The 19,375-nt window shown below is 38.7% G+C and overlaps 1 protein-coding gene across 11 annotated transcripts in view; it reads right to left on the bottom strand.

Annotated features, from left to right (window-relative positions):
- Positions 1 to 19,375, bottom strand: part of CPEB3 (cytoplasmic polyadenylation element binding protein 3) — a 248,131-nt gene that overhangs the window by 110,620 nt on the left and 118,136 nt on the right. For 7 of the 11 annotated variants that reach the window (XM_012505798.2, XM_030809262.1, XM_030809264.1 and 4 more), the window contains one exon: positions 1,007 to 1,030. The exons of the other annotated variants lie outside the window; for them this stretch is intronic. In XM_012505798.2, coding sequence (XP_012361252.1) covers positions 1,007 to 1,030 — 24 coding nt within the window. The remainder of the gene's footprint in view (positions 1 to 1,006; positions 1,031 to 19,375) is intronic. 11 annotated transcript variants of the gene reach the window in all.

Below are 19,375 nucleotides of genomic sequence, written 5' to 3'. Positions count from 1 at the left end.
AAAGACACAGATTGTGATCTTGACTCTGGCTTTAACTTGGTCACACAGCAAGTAAATTACTACTTCTCCTTCAGTTTCTGCAAATGAGCACCAAAGTAACTTATATTTGTGGAATACTTTTAATTTACATGGATAGCTTTTCATTTCCTTTTTTTTTAAACTAGAACTTTATTAATACTCTGAAGAAGGACAAGACTGGTTTTATTACCTCATAATTTACAGATGAGCATACCAAATCTAAATGATAAGTCAGTGATTACAACCTACGTGTCTGACCCTAAGTCCCATATGCTTTCTACTACATCCGGCTTCTCCTAGCTACTTTGTAAAATTATTTGAAAAAACTACAGATATGGGAAATGCTTTAGAATAGTCACAACATTACACAAATGAAAGTTGTATTATTTTGTTTGGGTGTGACCAGGAGAGAATGCAGATTTTATGGGGACCAAAGCCTATTTTGGGGTCCCTCTTTAAGAAAAAGAACACAAAAATTACATAGACTTTGGAAGGGGTCCAAGCAAGTGAGAGGCCCTGAAACTTAAGCTTCATTTACTTCCGGGGTAAATCTGACTCTGAATATAACAGAAAAAAATTCACCAGCCAACCTAATAAGATCAAGAATTGCCCTCCAAAACCCAAGTTCTGCCTTCTAAGTTGTATGAAAAGAACACAATGAATACAGGGCAGAAAAATATATATGCTTGGCCTTTATTTCCTCATGTTTATTCACAATAAGCCATATAACAAAAAACTTTAAGGAGAAATAGTCTCTGCTATATCTTTTTTAAATTAGAAGAACAAATTACCAACTAACAACAACAAAAAATAATTTTAATGAAAGCGATAAATCATTTTGCTAAAATAATTAAGATAGAACATCACACCATATGATAATTATTGTTTTACACACACACAGGTATAAATACACACACACACATAAACACACTCATATTTACTCACAATTTGGCAAGCAAAAGATCTCATTAAAAAAAAAAAATTTTACCTCGTCTCCGCCCATAGCTCCTGGCTGCATGTAAACATAGAAGAAAACCATGGGTATTTGTATCAAAATGGTGAATTTAGAAATTAAAAAAAAATTCACACAAAGCTGTTCTATGTATTCTTGGAATTATTCAATTGATATGAAGATACTGTTCAACTTGACTGCAAACACTATATTTTTTAAAAAAACCTTTATGAAGTACAGGCTAAATCACAATCTTAAAAAGAAATTTAACTGGATGTGGCAGCCACTGGAACAGATACACTGGATGTTTCAGAAGTCTTATGAGGGTTTATATTGGAGCCTATTATCTATATCAGACATAGAGTACTTTAAAAAACTGATTTATAAGTCTTCATTTGTACTTTATCTTACCACCAGATAAGAAAAAATTATTCATTCTAAATAACTAAAAACTGTACCATGCGGTGGTCACTCTGAATTTCTTACTACACACACATTCCCCCCAAACACACACACTCTCTCTTCATAGATTCCCCTGAAAAATGTATAGAAATTTTATATACAACTAGCTGTTACTTTACAGAATGTGTTTCTGTACAATTTTCAGTAAAGCTTCTCTTACTCTCTCCATTTACTTTCCACTCAGTATTACAAATGGGGGAATGTAATATCTTTTTGATCTATAAAACGAACCGCAAAAGTAAAATGAGACTAAGGCACTGGGTCCACCTCAGGCCATGCTTAATAATACAGTGCTTTAAAGGTTTTCTTCCTCTTTAAAACTCCAGCCCTATAGAATGTACTGTTACACTGTTTAATAGAGCTAGACTATGGTATCATGTATCACTAAAAGATCCTGTCAAGTAAAATGATTTCCAGAGTAGAAAGTTTCTCAAATTTGAAACCTCAGGTTCTATTTTAAAAAATGATTTAGAGCTTAATCCATTTCTTAAAAGCATAACAGGCTGGGTGTGGTGGCTCACACCTGTAATCCCTGCACTTTGGGAGGCCAGGGCAGGAGGATCGTTTGAGGTCAGGAGTTTGAGACCAGCCTGGCCAACATGGTGAAACCTCATCTCTATTAAAAATACAAAAAATTAGGCGGGCATGGTAGCGCATGCCTGTAATTCCAGCTACTCGGGAGGCTGAGACAGAAGAACTGCTTTAACCTGGGAGGTAGAGGTTGCAGTGAGCTGAGATCACGCCACTGCACTCCAGCCTGGGTGACAGAGCAAGACTCGGTCTCAAAATAAATAAATAAAAATAAATAAGTAAAAAAATAAATAAAAGTGTGAAATGTCACACAACTAGCTTATACTGAAAAAGGAAGATAATTTGGAGTTATATTTACAGTGTATTATATTAAGCATTAAAGAAAACTATTTCTGACCAGGTGCAGTGGCTCACGTTTGTAATCCCAGCACTTTGGGAGGTCAAGGTGGGCAGATCATCTGAGGTCAGAAGTTTGAGACCAGCCTGGCCAACATGGTAAAACCCCATCTCTACTAAAAATACAAAAATTAGCCAGGCGTGATGGTGGGCACCTGTAGTCCCAGCTACTCAGGAGACTGAGGCAGGAGAATTGCTTGAACCCAGGAGGTGGAGGTTGCAGTGAGCCGAGATCACACCACTGCACTCCAGCCTGGGTGACAGAGTGAGACTCCATCTCAAAAAAAAACAAAAAACAAAAAACAAACAAACAAAAAACCTATTTACTCCATAGGAAAATAATTCAGACTTTTCAGCCAGATAGTTGAAATACCACTAGGCCAATCTCATTTTCTACTACTTTCCACTTTTCCTCAGGCATCAGACCCTCATTCCACAACTTTAACTTCTTCACTTTCCCACTACTCAAATATTAGAAAGGATTATCCAGCCCAAGCTCTATTTTTTCCCCTGATTCCTCCTGTACTACAACCCTCAATGAAAAAAATCTTTTTTTTTTTTTTTTTGAGATGGAGTCTCGTTCGCTCTGTCACCCAGGTTGGAGTGCAGTGGCACGATCTCGGCTCATTGCAACCTCCACCTCCCGGGTTCAAGCGATTCTCCTGCCTCAGCCTCCAAAGTAACTGGAATTACAGGTGCCCATCACCACGCCTGGCTAGTTTTTGTATTTTTAGTAGAGATGGAGTTTTGCCATGTTGGCCAGGCTGGTCTCGAATTCCTGACCTCAAGTGATCCCCACCTCGGCCTCCCAAAGTGCTGGGATTACAGGGGTGAGCCACCATGCCCAGCTGAAAAAAATCTCTTCTGAATTTACATAGCTATTACTGTTTACATAATTTACAAAAGGGGATGCATTCCAAAAACAATTTAAGGGACTTTTATACTGTTTATTATTTGGAACCTTGAATTCCTCTTCTTATAAAAAGTATAATAAATGGTAGGTAGCTTCCTAGCTTGATCCCTCCCCTAAATTTGCTTTATCCATAATTATATGGATGGATTAATATAACACTTTAAAAAAGATGAAATAAATTTTGACATCCTATCACTTGTCTCTTTGTCCTTTCTTCCCATCCCCAGTGATGTTATGCTGCCTGACATCCCAATGAAAAATCTCTATTGAGAAAGGAAATACTCCACATCTTAAAATTACTTATGTCTCTCCCAAACAACAAATTCATTTTTTTCCCCATTATATCTGATTTCTCGCCAGATACCCAATGAAAACAAATCCGATTGCAACACTGAGGTACAAATGACTCATTGGACATTAACACCCATGAAGGATAAATGAGAATGTTGTTCACACAAGTCTTCAACCACTAAACATCCAAGTAATGTAGATGAAGTTAATAGATCTAGACAGGCTTAGGGGTGGAGGGCAGCATGTTGAATTGGGGACAGAGGAAGAGTTACAAAAGACCTACCTGGGAGTTTTGTTGGTTTGTTTTTTTGAGACGGGGTCTCACTCTGGCACAAAGCTGGAGCGCAGTGGCAAGATCTCTGCTCACCGCAACCTCTGCCTCATGGGCTCAAGCGATTCTCCCACCTCAGCCTCCTGAGCAGCTGGGATCACCACACCCAGCTAATTTCTGTATCTTTTGCAGAGACAGGGTTTCACCATGTCACCCAAGCTGGTCTCCTGGACTTCAAGGGATCTGCCCACCTTGGCCTCCCAAAGTGCTGGGACTGTAAATTGGTTCATGATGGTTGGGAACTCTGATATCAGAGAGACAGGATGGCATATGGGATAGGTAGCCAATATCAAGCAGTGATCTGAGATGCTTAGATTTTTTTTGTTTCATTTTGTTTTGGTTTGGTTTGTTTTTTGAGACAGAGTTTCGCCCTTGTTGCCCAGGCTGGAGTGCAATGGCATGATCTCGGCTCACTACAACCTCCGCCTCCCGGATTCAACCGATTCTCCTGCCTCAGCCCCTTGAGTAGCTGGGATTACAGGTGCCTGCCACCTTGCCCAGCTAATTTTTTGTATTTTTAGTAGAGACACGGTTTCACCATGTTGGCCAGGCTGGTCTCGAACTCCTGACCTCAGGTGATCCACCCGCGTTGGCCTCCCAAAGTATTGGAATTACAGGCATGAGCCACTGTGCCCAGTAGCTTAGATTTGTTTTTATCATTCATTGTGGAATTTATTACGTACTACCTTGGTCTTGTTATAGTGATTATCGTAGCAGCTAATGAGTGCTTCCTATGTGCCGAGAACAGTTCAAAATACTTCACACGTATCGTCCAGGCTGGAGTGCAGTGGCATGATCTTGGTTCACTACAACCTCCACCTCCCAGTTCAAGCGATTCTTCTGCCTCAGCCTCCCGAATAACTGGGACTACAGGCATGCACCGCCGCGCCGGCTAATTTTTGTATTTTTAGTAGAGATGGGGTTTCATCATATTGGCCAGGCTGGTCTCGAACTCCTGACCTTGTGATCCACCCGCCTTGGCCTCTCAAAGTGCTGGGATTACAGGCGCGAGCCACCGCGCCCGGCTGACTCCACATTTTTAAAAAGAGAGTAATGTGACTTATTTCATCTTTCTAATATCCTATCTATGCTAAAATGGATTTATACCAGATATAACAAGATACAATATTCTTTCAAAGGTCTATCTACTCCCTCTAAGAACCTTAATTCTCAATTATCAATTACTACCAGCCTTAGAGATAGAATTCTTTTTTTTTAAGAGATAGAATTCTTTTACTGTTTCATATATATTAAGCAATTTAGAGCCCATACAAATTACCTCTAATTTTTAGAAATCAGAGTAGTATTACCCTTGGCTAGAGATAGTAACTAGATTTGGGGTGTTAGTAATGTTTTGGCCTTGATCCAGGCACTAGTTACATGGGTGAGCTCAATTTGTGATACTACATTGAGCAATATATTTATTAAACCTATGTATCTATGATTTGTGTACTGTTTGTATTTGAATAGTTAAAAATGAAACATTACAAATAGTTTAGATTAGTTCATTGGTTATAAAAATAGTGCAGAAAATCCACAGTGCAAATATTTTTGTAGCTTTTAAATCATAAACCTGAATAATTAAAAATTGAAAAAAATACTTATTTCCAATCCATCAGAATAAAAATTAAATGGTACATGTATTTTACAGGGGGAAATACAAGAATTATTCCAAAAGTGGATTTGTATAGTCAGTGACAAGTACACTGTCAACAGCACTCTCATGTTAATGGCATGGTACTTTGCTGGGCACATGAGGCAACACTAAAATAGATCATCTGTTATTCCTATGACTTGGTCTGCACTAAGTTTTAATGGTTGCATTCTTATACATGTGACTCCCCAAGGGAAGGGCATGTTATGCTCTGCTGTTTGTTTTTTAGAGACTTTATATTTTTAGAGCCTTTTTAGGTTCACAGCAAAAAAAGGAAGGCCCAGAGATTTCGTGTACGCCCCCCAGCCCCACACTTGCATAGCTTCCCCAATTATCAACATCCCCCACCACAGTACATTTGTTAAAACTGATGAACCTATTCTGACACATCATAATCATCCAAAGTCTACAGTTTACATTAGGGTTCACTCTTGATGTACATTCCACGGGTTTTGACGAATGTGCAACTTGTATCCACCGTTACAGTATCATATAGAATAGTTTCACTGCCTTAAAAATCCCCTGTGCTCTGCAGGGCACAGTGGCTCACACCTGTAATCCCAGCACTCTGGGAGGCCAAGGTGGGCGAATCACCTGAGGTCAGGAGTTCGAGACCAGACTGGGCAACACAGTGGGTGGATCACCTGAGGTCAGGAGTTCGAGACCAGACTGGGCAACACGGTGAAACCCTGTCTCTACTAAAAATACAAAATTAGCCGGGCATGGTGGCGCATGTCTGTAATCTGGAAGGCTGAGGCAGAAGAGCTGTTTGAACCTGGGAGGTGGAGGATGCGGTGAGCTGAGATCGCACCATTGCACTCCAGCCTGGGCAACAAGAGTAAATCTCTGTCTCAACCAAAAAAAAAAAAAAAAAAAAAAATCCCCTGTGCTCCATCTATTTTTCCATCCCTCCCCCTTAACCTCTGGCAACCACTGATCTTTTTACTGTCTTCATAGTATTGTCTTTTCCAGAATGTCATATAGTTGGAATCATATGAAACCTTTCCAGATTGTCTTCTTTTACTTAGTAATATGCATCTAAGGTTCCTGCATGTCTTTTCATGGCTTCATAGCTCATTTGTTTACAGTGCTGAATAACATTCCATTATCTGGATATACCACATCTTATTTACATCTTGGTTGCTTCCAAGTTTTGGCAATTATGAATAAAGCTGCTCTGAACATCCACGTGCAGGTTTTTATGTGGATATATGTTTTCAACTTCTTTGGGTAAATACCAAGAAGCACAATTGCTGGATTATATGGTAAGGATATGTTTAATTTTGTAAGAAATTGCCAAATTGCTGATCTGGTGTTTAAATCTAAATGAACTCTTCTGTTACATGGATACATCTGAATTTGAGGAAGTCTCTCTAAGCAAGGTAATATCATATACAGACTCCATGATACAGGCTCGAAAAATGAGAAAGAGCAAGAAAAAAAGAAGAGGCGAAGGGAGAGGGAGGGAGGGACAGAGGTGTAGGTAGGTAGGTAGGTAGAGATGGATAGATATTCACTCTACTGCGGATCAAAGCAGCACACAACATTTCAAAACAGGTAGAGCCCCTGAAATGCTGTGCCTGATGAAAAAGGAAGGAAGATTCAAAGAATTTAGTATAACATTTTATTAACTGGCATGGAAGTTTTTGTCAAAACTATTAAATGTCACTGTAGGAGATGCTGGGAGCAGTGGCTAACGCCTGTAATCCCAGCATTTGGGAGGCCGAGGCAGACAGATCACCTGAGGTTGGGAGTTTGAGACCAGCCTGACCAACATGGAGAAACCCTGTCTCTACTAAAAACACAAAATTAGCCGGGCATGGTGGCACATGCCTATAATCCCAGCTACTCAGGAGGCTGAGGCAGGAGAATCGCTTGAACCCGGGAGGCGGAGGTTGCAGTGAGCCAAGATTGCGCCATTGCACCTCAGCCTGGGCAACAAGAGCAAAAAAAAAAAAAAAAAATTACTTTCCTTGTGATAAAATCAGTTTTTAAGAAACACCTTGCAACTTATTTTTTGAATCACCATTTCAGTAGGCATCATAAAATTATTCAAACATCTAATGTTCCCTTTCAGCTTCCCTTGGAGTATTAGTCATAGAAAATATTTCACTTAAGATGGGTTAAGATCTTAAAGTTTGAATCAAAATATCCCCCTTTCCCTCATTAGACTATAAATTCTTAAAAGCAGGAGTGCTAGGGTTTGTCTTTAAATGCTCCTCCTATATCTTTGTCTTATAATGGCAGATAAGATACTTTTAATCCAATATTTGATGTTTGATAGCATTTCTCAAACTAGGCAAGTTATAAATGAAAAGATCAATTTCTCCATGAACAATATGAAAGTAGCAGGCAAAAAAGATGCTTGAAGGGGAAGGATATATATTCATCTGCTACATTCACATTAAGTATTTGTTTTTATTTTTGTTTTTGTTTTGTACACATTAAGCATTTGGATGTCTTAAAACTCCTTCCTTCCCTTCTCTTTCACTTTTACGCATTCTTCTCAGAAAAATCTTCTTTCTATTGTATTTGCAAACCTAAAAAGTAATACTAATGACTGATAAGCAAAATACTAGCATTACTGGGATATTTTATAAAGGAGAATGACTATCATAAAGTAAAATAATAACCTACTGATAATTTGTCATGTTCCAGGCATATGCTAAGTACTTAATATGTCTTCTAATCCCCAAGGCAGCTATCATTATACACATTTCCAGATGGGCAAACCAAGGTCCAGAGAAGATGACTGGCCCAAAGTTATATAGCTACTAAGCAGCAGAGCTAGGACTGAATCCAGGTTTAGTTTGGCTCTAAAGCACCTACTTTAAGTCAAGATATTATTTACAGTCAATAAAATTTATCCACTTCAAGTATACGATCTGATTAATTTTGGTAATTATATATAGACATATAACCACCACCATTCTAATCAAGATATGACAGTTCAACACCTTTGAAAATTTCTTTGTGTGCTTTTGCAGTTGATCCCCTCCCCTAACTCATGGTTCCTGGCAAGCATTAATCTCCCTTCTCGCCATAGTTTTGTTTGCCTTTTCTATGATTTCATATTAATGAAACCAATAATATGTCTGACTTCCTTCACTTAGCATGTTTTTGAGATTAATTCATGTTGTTACATGTATAAGTATTTTGTTTCTTTTTATTGCTGAGTAGTATTTCATAGTATGGACAAACTACCATTTATCCATTCACCAGTTGGTAAACATTTGAAAAATCCTTACTCTTAACCACTAAGTTTGAAGAATCAGTATTTTAAATCTATAAAGACCTTGAAAGTATCCAGAAATTCTCTTCAGAATTTTCACAGCCTCCATTATCCTGTTTTTCAGCAGCACAATCCAAAATTTAAGAAAATAAACTTCTCACCCCAATTTTTTTAAAAATTTTATTTCATTATTACTAACACAACATTATTGTTTTCTACTAATTATTACACTTAGAACTGTTATATTATGAATTAAAATACAGGGATACTTCAGAGATATTACAGCCTTATGGTTCCAAACCACTGTAATACAGCAAATATCACAGTAAAGCAAGTCACACAATTTTTTTATTTCCTAGCGCATACAAGTTATGTTTATATTATACTATAGTCTATTAAGTGCACAGTAGCATTATGTCTTAAAAAACAATATATATAACTTAATTCAAAAAATACTTTATTGTTGCCCAGCACAGTGGCTCATACCTGTAGCCCCAGCTACTTAAGAGGCTGAGGTGGGAGGACTGTTTGGGGCCAGGAGCTCAATGCTACAGTGAGCCATGATCATGCCACTGCACTCCAGCCTGGGTAACAGAGTAGGACCCTATCTCGAAAAAATAAAAAATAAAATAAAATAAAACTTTATTGCTAAAAATCTCAATGATCATCTGTGCATTCAGCGAGTTGTCACTTTTTTCTTCTTTTCTTCTTTTTTTTTTTTTGGCTGGTGGAAGGTCTTCCCTCCATGCGGATTGTTGCTAACTGATCAGAGTGGTGGTTGCTGAAGGTTGGGGTGGCTGAGGCAATATCTTAAAAAAAAGAGATCAGTGAAGTTTGCCACATCGATTGACTCTTCTTTTCACAAAATATTTCTCTGTAGCATGCACTGTTTGAGAGCATTTTACCCATAGTAGGATATCTTTCAAAAGTGGATTCAATCCTTTCAAACCCTGCAACAGCTTTATCAACTAAATGTATGTAATATTCTAAATCTTTTGCTGTCATTTCAACAATGTTCACAGCATCTTCATCAAGTAGACTCTACCTTAAGAAACCACTTTCTTTGCTTGTACATAAGAAGCAATTTTTCATCCATCAGGTTTCATCATGAGATTATAACAATTTGGTCACATCTTTAGACTCCACTTCTAGTTCTCTTGCTATTTACACTGTATCTGAAGTGACTTTCTCTACTGATGTTTTGAAGCCCTCAAAGTTGTCCATGAGGAATGGAATTGACTTCTTCAAATTCCTGTCAATGTTGATACTTTGACCTCCTCCAATGAATCACAAAAGTTCTAAATGGCATCTAAAATAAAGAATCCTTTCTAGAAGGTTTTCAATTTTGCCTAGGTTCATCAGAGGAAGCACAATCTATGGCAAGTATTGCTTTAGAAAATGTATTTCTTTTTCTTTTCTTTTCTTTTTTTTTTTTTTTGAGACAGAATTTCACTCTGTTGCCCAGGCTAGAGTGCAGTGGCATGATCTCGGCTCACTGCAACTTCTGTCTCCCGGGTTCAAGAGATTCTCTTGCCTCAGCCTCCCAAGTAGCTGGGATTACAGGAGTGCACCACCATGCCCGGCTAATTTTTGTATTTTTAGTAGAGATGAGGTTTCACCATGTTGACCAGGCTGGTCTCAAACTCTCAACCTCAGGTGATCCACCCTCCTCGGCCTCCCAAAGTGCTGGGATTATAGGCATGAGCCACCACACCTGGCCTACAAAATGTATTTCTTAAACAAGATGGCTTGGAAGCATAAATTTTACCTTGATCCACGGGCTGTAGAATGGATGATGTATTAGCAGTCATGAAAACAACATTACTGTCTGGTTCATCTCCATCAAGTGCACTGTCAATGAATAGTAATATTTTGAAAGGACTATTTTTTTCTGAGCAGCAGGTCTCAACAGTGGTTTTAAAATATTCAGTAAACCATGCTGTTAAACAGATGTACTGTTATACAGACTTTGTTGTTCTATTTGTGGAGAACAGGCAAAGTAGATTTAGTATAATTCTTAAGGGCCTTAGGATTTTCAGAATGGTCAATAAGCATTGGCTTAAACTCAAAGTCACCAGCTGTATTAGCCCCTAACAAGAGAATCAGCCTATCCTTTGAAGCCAGGCACTGACTTCTCCTCTCTAGTTATGAAAGTCCTAGATGGCATCTTCTTCCAATAGACAGCTGTTTCACCTACACTGAAAATCTGCTGTTTAGGGTAGTCACCTTCACCAACTATCTTAACTAAATCTGGGTAAGTTACTTGCTGTAGTTCTCCATCAGTACTTGCTGCTTCACCTTGCACTTTTATGTTATGGAGATGGCTTTTTCCCTTAAACCTCATGAACCAATGTTTGCCAGCTTCTAGCTTTTCTTCTGCAGCTTCTTAACCTCTCTTAGCCTTAACAGAATGGAAAAGAGTTAGGGCCTTGCTCTGGACTAGGCTTTGGCATAAGGGAATGTTGTGGCTGGTTTGTTCTTTCACTCAGGCCACTAAAACTTTCTCCACAGCAACAATAAGGCTATTTCGCCTTCTTACCATTAGTGTGTTCATTGGAATAACATTTTCAATTTCCTTCACGAACCTTTCCATTTGCATTCACAACTTGGCTAACTAGCACAAGAGGCCTAGCTTTTAGCCTGTCTCAGCTTTCAACATGCCTTCTTCATTAAGCTTAATCATTTCTAGTTTTTGATTAAAAGTGAGAGATGTGTAACTCTTTCTTTCACTTGAACACTTTGAGGCCATTTTAGGGTTATTAATTGGCCTAATTTCAATGTTGTGTCTCAGAAAATGGGAAGGCCCGAGGAGAGGGAGAGAGACAGTAGAATGGCCAGCTGGTGGAGCAGACAGAACACAACATTAATCAATTAAGTTTGTATCTGCTACAAGCGCAGTTCATGGCATCCCAAAACTATTACAATAGTTACATCAAGGTGGGCACGGTGGCTCAGGCCTGTAATCCCAGCACTTTGGGAAGCTGAGGCAGGTGAATCACCTGAGGTCAGGAGTTTGAGACCAGCCTGGCCAACATAGTGAAACACTGTCTCTACTAAAAAATACAAAAATTAGCCAGGCGTGGCGGCACACACCTGTAGTCCCAGCTACTTGGAAGACTGAGACATAAGAATTGCTTAAACTCGGGAGGCAGAGGTTGCAGTAAGCGGAGACTGTACCACTGCACTCCAGCCTGGGCAGACAGAGTGAGACTCTGTCTCAAAAAAATAAAATAAAATACTAACATCAAAGATCACTGATCACAAATCACCATAACAGATATAGTAATAACGAAAAAGGTTAAAATATTGTGAGAATTAACAAAACATGATATAGAGAAAAAAAGTGAGCATATGCTGTTAGAAAAACAGCACAACTATTGCCACAAACTTGGAATTTATAAAAAACACAATTCTATGAAGCATGATACAGTGAAGCACAATAAAATGATACATGCCTATAGGTATTTTTGTGGATTGGTCAGAAAATTTAGTTGCTATTAGAAACATAAGAAAATATATCCTGTATTCTCACCAACTGAACTTTTGCAACATTCTGTTTCACTGCTTTCAAAATCTTACAAGAAACCTACAGGTATCTTAAGCAAAACAGGAATTATTTCTGGAACTAATAGAAAAGTGTTTTACCTGGTTCTGCTAGAATACCTTAATAAAGATATTATGAGATAAAAAGTATGAGATAAAAGAATAAAGAGGCTTGCTTCAAGTCTCTCAGCCTATTCTAGTGTGTGTTTTTCAAACTTCTTCCTAAATAGCTGATATGGTTTGGCTGTGTCCCCACCCAAATCTAATCTTGAATTGTAGTTCCCATAATCCCCATGTGTCACAGGAGAAACCCGGTGGGAGGTAATTGAATCATGGGATCGGTTACTCTCATGCTGCTGTTCTCGTGACAGTGAAGTGAGTTCTCACGAGATCTGATGGTTTTATAAGTGGCTTTCCCCTCTTTGCTTGGCACTTCTCTCTCCTGCTGTCATGTAAAGAAGGATGTGTTTGCTTCCCCTTCTGCCATGATTGTAAGTTTCCTGAGGCCTCCTCAGCCATGCAGAACTGTAAGTCAATTAAACCTCTTTCCTTTTTTTTTTTTTTTTTTTTTTTTTTTGAGATGGAGTTTCGCTCTTGTTGCCCAGGCTGGAGTGCAATGGTGCAATCTCGGCTCACTACAACCTCTGCCTCCCAGGTTCAAGCGATTCTTTTGTCTCAGCCTCCCACGTAGCTGGGATTACAGGTGCATGCAACCATGCCCAGCTAATTTTTGTATTTTTAGTAGAGATGGGGTTTCATCATATTGGTCAGGCTGGTCTCGAACTCCTCACCTCAGGTGATCCACCTGCCTCAACCTCCCAAAATACTGAGATTACAGGCATGAGCCACCGTGCCTGGCCTAAATCTCTTTCCTTTATAAATTACTGAGTCTCGAGTAGGTTTTTTTGTTTTGTTTTGTTTTGTTTTGTTTTTGAGATGGAGTTTTGCTCTTATCACCCAGGCTAGAGTGCAATGGTGTAGTCTCGGCTCACTGCAACCTCCACCTCCCAGGTTCAAGCGATTCTCCTGTCTTCACCTCCCAAGTAGCTGGGATTACAGATGTCTGCTACCATGCCCAGCTAATTTTTGTATTTTTAGTAAAGACAGGGTTTCGTCATGTTGGCCAAGCTGCTCTCGAGCTCCTGACCTCAGGAGATCCACCCGCCTTGGCCTCCCAAAGTGCTGGGATTACAGGCGTGAGCCACTGCGCCGGGCCTCGAGCAGTTCTTTATAGCAGTGTGAGAATGGACGAATGGACGAATACAGTAGCAGAGCATTCTCTCCCCCAGTAAAGACAATGTATTAAAGCAAGGCTGTTCAAATTCAAGCATGGCAAGGACCCATGGCCCCAAATGTTGGGTATCCTTCTCCCACAGTGGCACTTAAAGTACCTTCTTGGATGTTGGCATTCCATAGAACACAACTAGAAAACCGAAGATCTGTATACTCCATGGTAGGAACATTCTTATTGTTACAAAGTTTTTTTTTTACACTCTCCTGTTATTCTTACCCACAGACCCCAGCCTAATCCCACTTTTATTGAGGGGCCATTACTTTAGCACCTTTTGGTTTTCTCTTTTTTATTCACTCTTTTTAGTGAATTCAATATTCTTCATAAGAAATCATTTTCCATATTCTATATCAGCCTGAATAGTCTCCTTTGGATAAACCTAATTTCCACTAAGACAATACTAGTCTGTATAAGCTTCTCATGAAGCATCCAAAGCCCTTCATCATTTGGCCCCAACCATCTTTCAGATCCTCATTCTCACTATTCCATACATCAACCCATAGATTCCAGTAATCCCAATTCAACCTACTCTTCCAGTATTATCATGACAAGTAAGCACCTATTCAGAGAGTATAAAAATCTTGATACCTGCATGCCTTAACATCTAGTCTCTTCTACTCCCTAGGAAACTCCTAGTCCACACTGTCCATTTCCTCTATTATTCTTCTTCCTGTCTTGTATAAAACGCAAGCTCAATGATTTGCTATACCACATTTCAGTGTCCCTACATACTTAGTATTAATTTACTTTCTAAATTACATTTAACATATAAGATACTAATACAACTTCTCAATATATAACATGTTATCAAAGTAATCACTCTAGAATTTCCAAGTTCATTTCCTAAATTCCTCATCAAAACAGAAAAAGATAATTAAAAATGAATGTATCAGACAAGACATCTCTGGAAACAAACCTCGATAAAGAATTCCTCTACATAATACTGCTATACCTTACTGGAGAGAGTGGACATCCACACCCACTTACATCAGGTGATGTTTATGCACCCTCATACTCGTGACCTGACAGCATTCCACTAAGAATAATTAATTACCACCTTGCTTTTATTTCAGTAGCACATTGCTAAATGAAACAATAACTGATGAAAGAAAGAGAAAAGAAGGAAGAAAAAAGAGAAAGATGGAGAATGAAAGAAAGGGAGGGAGGGAGAGAGGAAGAAAGAGAGGGTGGGAAGGAGGAAGAGACAGAAAGAAAGAAGAAAGTTCTAAGAATTGTAATCACATAACAGAGTATTTTGTATTTTATACTGATCAATCTGTCCAATTCAGGTCTGAAATTGCTTACTACAGTAGTATACACTCAAATATCTGCCATCTGTTTTCAACAAACCATCTTCTCTGAACCACTATGCCAAAAATCTCATGAGATTTCTACAACTGTATATAAAGACTCAATTCCTACACTGTTCAGGACAGCTAATACTTGCTAGTTCTACATTTCTGAACTCCCAAATAATACAAGGAATAATACAGAAAGAAGAGAAGGTAAACAAAATGGGTACTGGTGTGTTCAGGAACTTAAGCTGAACCAAAGGCTGGGCCCGTTGGTCAGTGTTGTCTTCTATCAACAAGGCTCCTCTCATGTGGGAAGGAGAGTTCCTTCACAGAAGAAAGTTATGTCAAGGAATTGACCTGGACATTTGGGAAGGGCTGCAGTAGCATGGAGAAGCTGCTCATTCATATCAGTCCTGCCCTGATCCTTCAAAAACACCTTCCTCTTCTGATCTAGACTTGGGAAAACTTCAGGGAACAATAAAAGCAGACCAAATCTTGAGGGAAAAGAAAGAACACTAGGATATGCACAGCATAGTCCCAATACTACCTGATTCCTTCATCCTCAAATAAAGATAGACACACATCTAATTCTGGTCCTTTCCATATCCCTTGCCCACCCTCCACCCCAACCAGATTTCACCCTAGGCCAATGAAATTACAATCTCTCAGGCATGGGTGTTTTCTATTTTGGCTCCTGTTTTGATTGTATAACTAGAGTTGAGAATTAGTGTGAACCCAAAAGGAAACAAAGGAAAGGGGGTAGAATAGGGAAGAAACAAAGACTAACATTTGTTTGGTGTGTACTTCTTTTCTTTTTCCCAGAGAGAGTCTCACTCTGTTGCCCAGGCTGGACTGCAGTGGTGTGATCTTGGCTCACTGCAACCTCCTCCTCCTGGGTTCAAGCGATTCTCCTGCCTCAGCCTCCCAAGTAGCTGGGATTACAGGAACGCACCACCATGCCTGACTAATTTTTGTATTTTTACTAGAGATGGGGTTTCACCATGGTGGCCAGGCTGGTCTTGAACTCCTGACCTCAGGTGATCCTCCCACCTCGGCCTTCCAAACTGCTGGGAAGTACAGGTGTGAGCTACCGCACCCAGCCTCGGTGTGTATTTCTTGCCAGATACGGTATTAGGAGCACTACACACTTAACCTTACCATTTGTAAAGAGGGGTTAAAGTGTCCATTTAAAATAAAAGACACAGGCTCAGTGCAGTAGCTCACATCTGTAATCACAGCACTTTGAGAGGCCAAGGCAGGAGGATCTTTCGAGCCTAGGAGTTCAACACCAGCCTAGGCAATATAACAAGACCCTGTCTCTACAAAAAATTTTAAAAAATAAAACAAAAAAAGACAGGTAACTTGCCACAAGGTCACATGGCAAATAAGTGACGGATTTGGGGTTTAAACTCAGATCTGTCTGCCTCCCTACCTCAAACTGCACTGTTTCTACTATATTCAGCTGAAAAAACAAGACAACAACAACAACAAAAAACGCAAAACTTTATTCATATAATAAAAGTGTATGTGTGTGGAGGGTAATAAAGAAAAGAAGGCATTTAAAATTCCTGCTGCTATTGAGGGAGACTATGTTCTGAAAGTAACACTGAACATGTGTGGAAGTATATTGACTCTCCACAATCAATAAAGTATCATTTATTTAATTGTTACAAAGGAGTTAAATGAAACCCAAGTTACCTTTTGGGAAAATCCAAAAGATTAAAAATCACACTGGTTTAGGAACTGGTTGGCAGAATAATCTGTGTGTCTAAACCTTATACAGCTATTTGCTGGCTGTATGACATTAGCAACATGCTGACATGCAATTTACCCATGTAACAAACCTGCATATGTACCCCCTGAACCTGAAAGTTGAAAGGGGGAAAAAAACTGCATTCCAGTTTCACACACTACTCTATCATATGGCCATGTTTTGTCCGGATAAGAGAATAGTCCTGGCGTAAAGTTGGTGCTCAACAAAAGTGGATTTTTTTCCATGTTCTGGAAAAATCATAGTAAGCATTACAAAAGCACAGAGGTCTGTGAGACCACTTCGTAAACTGTTCATTGCTAGATCTACATGTGTTATAACCACCTTTCAAAAGGAAGAATTAAAGCACATCTTTTAGAAAGAAATTAAGTTGGACTGGATATTCTCTAAGACTGTTAGATTGTGCTTTTCACAGTCACACTGAGATATTTTCCCACCCCTCCTTCCCTCTCTTCTGATCACCCATATTGAGTGCCTATTCAACAGGCCAGGCATTATACTTCAAGCCAGGGACCAACTGTGAATAAAAGCTAGTCTCTGCCCTCTTGAAGCATACACATTAAAGAAAAACACCAATATTAAATAGTTAATTAAAAGTGGGGTGAATGCTGTAAATGTGAAGTCCAGTTTCCACTGCCTATACAAGTGGAGAAAACAGGGAAGTCCACAGGGAAAAGTAAGTAAATTTTCAGTTTTCTGTATCTTCCTTATTTGGTTAGAACTACCCAATACTGTCACTTTAGACACATTCACAAATACAAAGAACTTCTTCCAAAATGCAATAAAGTCAGTCAAGAACATTTCAGACTTCACTTATTGACAATATTCAATATCAGGCCATGTAAACTAGGTTTACTATTCTATTTTTCAGGAAAAGAGAATTTACTAAGCATTCAGAGCATAAACAAGGTGACAAATAATAATAATAGAAAAACTATTTTCCCAAAGACACCGAATTTGCATGTTTGTGTTAAGGTAGTAAATAATAATAATAATAATGTAACCACTCTTAACAATTAAGTATCTAAAGCAAAAGGTATCACCCTCAACCAGGAGGCAAGAGGTTCTGCTCCTAGCTCCATATCACCCTGGCCAATTCCTACAGGCTTTTGAATCTCAGCTTTCCAATCTGTAAAATGAGAAAGTCAAAACAAAACAATCTCTTAGGTCCCTTACCACATTCATGTGCAGCATCCAACTAGAATGCTTTGAAATTTGAGTACTTGGAAGTCGTGGAACATTACTTATCCTTCTAATTTTTTCATTTTTAAATTAGCCATCCTTTACAACATATTCATAGCACAACCATTTATTAGTTTTACTTCTAAACCTGTTCAGATAGAAACCTGTTCAGACAGAAACAGAAAGTCTGAATCTTGTCTTCAAAAAATTAAAAATTCTCAGACAAAATGTCTTTAATCTGAGAATCTCAAGATAATTCCTTTACTGTACTTTTTTATGCTACCAAGAAATTATTTACTTATATCCACTCACAGTGAACAGAAACAACAATGTGTTCTTCAAATTTTGGAAAATTCCATTTGGAATTCTAGCAAAGCTGGCTCTATTCCCATCCTGGCATCATGTGCTCAGCTCCCTCTCTGCCACTTCCTCTCAGCTGAGCCTCTCCCCAAGGAGTTCACTCCCAGCAGAGGATAAAAGGGAGGGGGAAGAGGAGGCTCTGCAGCCGCACAGGAGTCTCTGCCCAACACAAATGTTCATGTCAATGCCCTTTCACATTGCCTCTTTTGATTCAACAAATGCACTGGCAGCCCTCAGTTCAAATAGAAATACAAGCAAAACCTCCTAAAATGTTTTCAAGGCATTAATAAGAGGAAAATGTAGAAAACAGAATAATCTAAAGTTCCAAGTTTCTTGGTGTTATCAGCTATGTATACATTGTTTAACAATCAATGACCTCAGAGCTTTTAAAGAGGTGAGTGTCTTTTTTTGGCTTAAGATATCAAAATGTTTATATACCAATTCATGAGATACAGAAAAAATAAAGAAGAAAGATATCAAAAGGTTCCTTTTAAGTCTTCAAACTACTTAGGTTTTATTCTAGGAATCTTCAATTTTGCAAAGTTACAAACTTTGATAAGGAAGAGTGAGGGTAAACAATCATCTTTCCTTGTCAGAGGGGAAGTGGTACTTCACAATTCTTACCTATCTCTTTATAACTTGTAACAGACTCTAATTACAACACCAAAGATCTCAGAAAAGGAATGACAGGAAAACTTTTAATTTAAACAATATTGAATCTGTTATATTACAAAGCTACAATCTTTCAAAAAAAAAAAAAACTCTCTGGAAGTATCTTCTCTGAGTAAGACTATGCTTCCTACTTCCCAAATGTAGCAGTAATAATACACCTTATTTGTAGTGTGCCTTACTTCATCTGAATCTCACAAAAACAATGAGGTAGAGTAAATATCCTAACTGCCCACTTACAGGTTTTCAGGCAAAGGCTTAAGGAGATTCAGAAACTTGCTCAACTAGATGCCATCATTACACATGACTTCTTCTCCAAGATCTAAGCCCTCACTTTTGTCCTCTGAAAAAAGAAGACAATGTTACTACAAAAATTCCTTTCTTGAAGTTGTGGTATTTTGTCACAATAGATTAGTTTACATTTTCCAGAATTTTTTTTTTTTTTCGAGACGGAGTCTTGCTCTGTCTCCCAGGCTGGAGTGCA

Source organism: Nomascus leucogenys, chromosome 3, assembly GCF_006542625.1.
Source record: "Nomascus leucogenys isolate Asia chromosome 3, Asia_NLE_v1, whole genome shotgun sequence".
Lineage (NCBI taxonomy): Eukaryota > Metazoa > Chordata > Mammalia > Primates > Hylobatidae > Nomascus > Nomascus leucogenys.
This window is presented reverse-complemented; position numbering and strand designations above follow the sequence as displayed.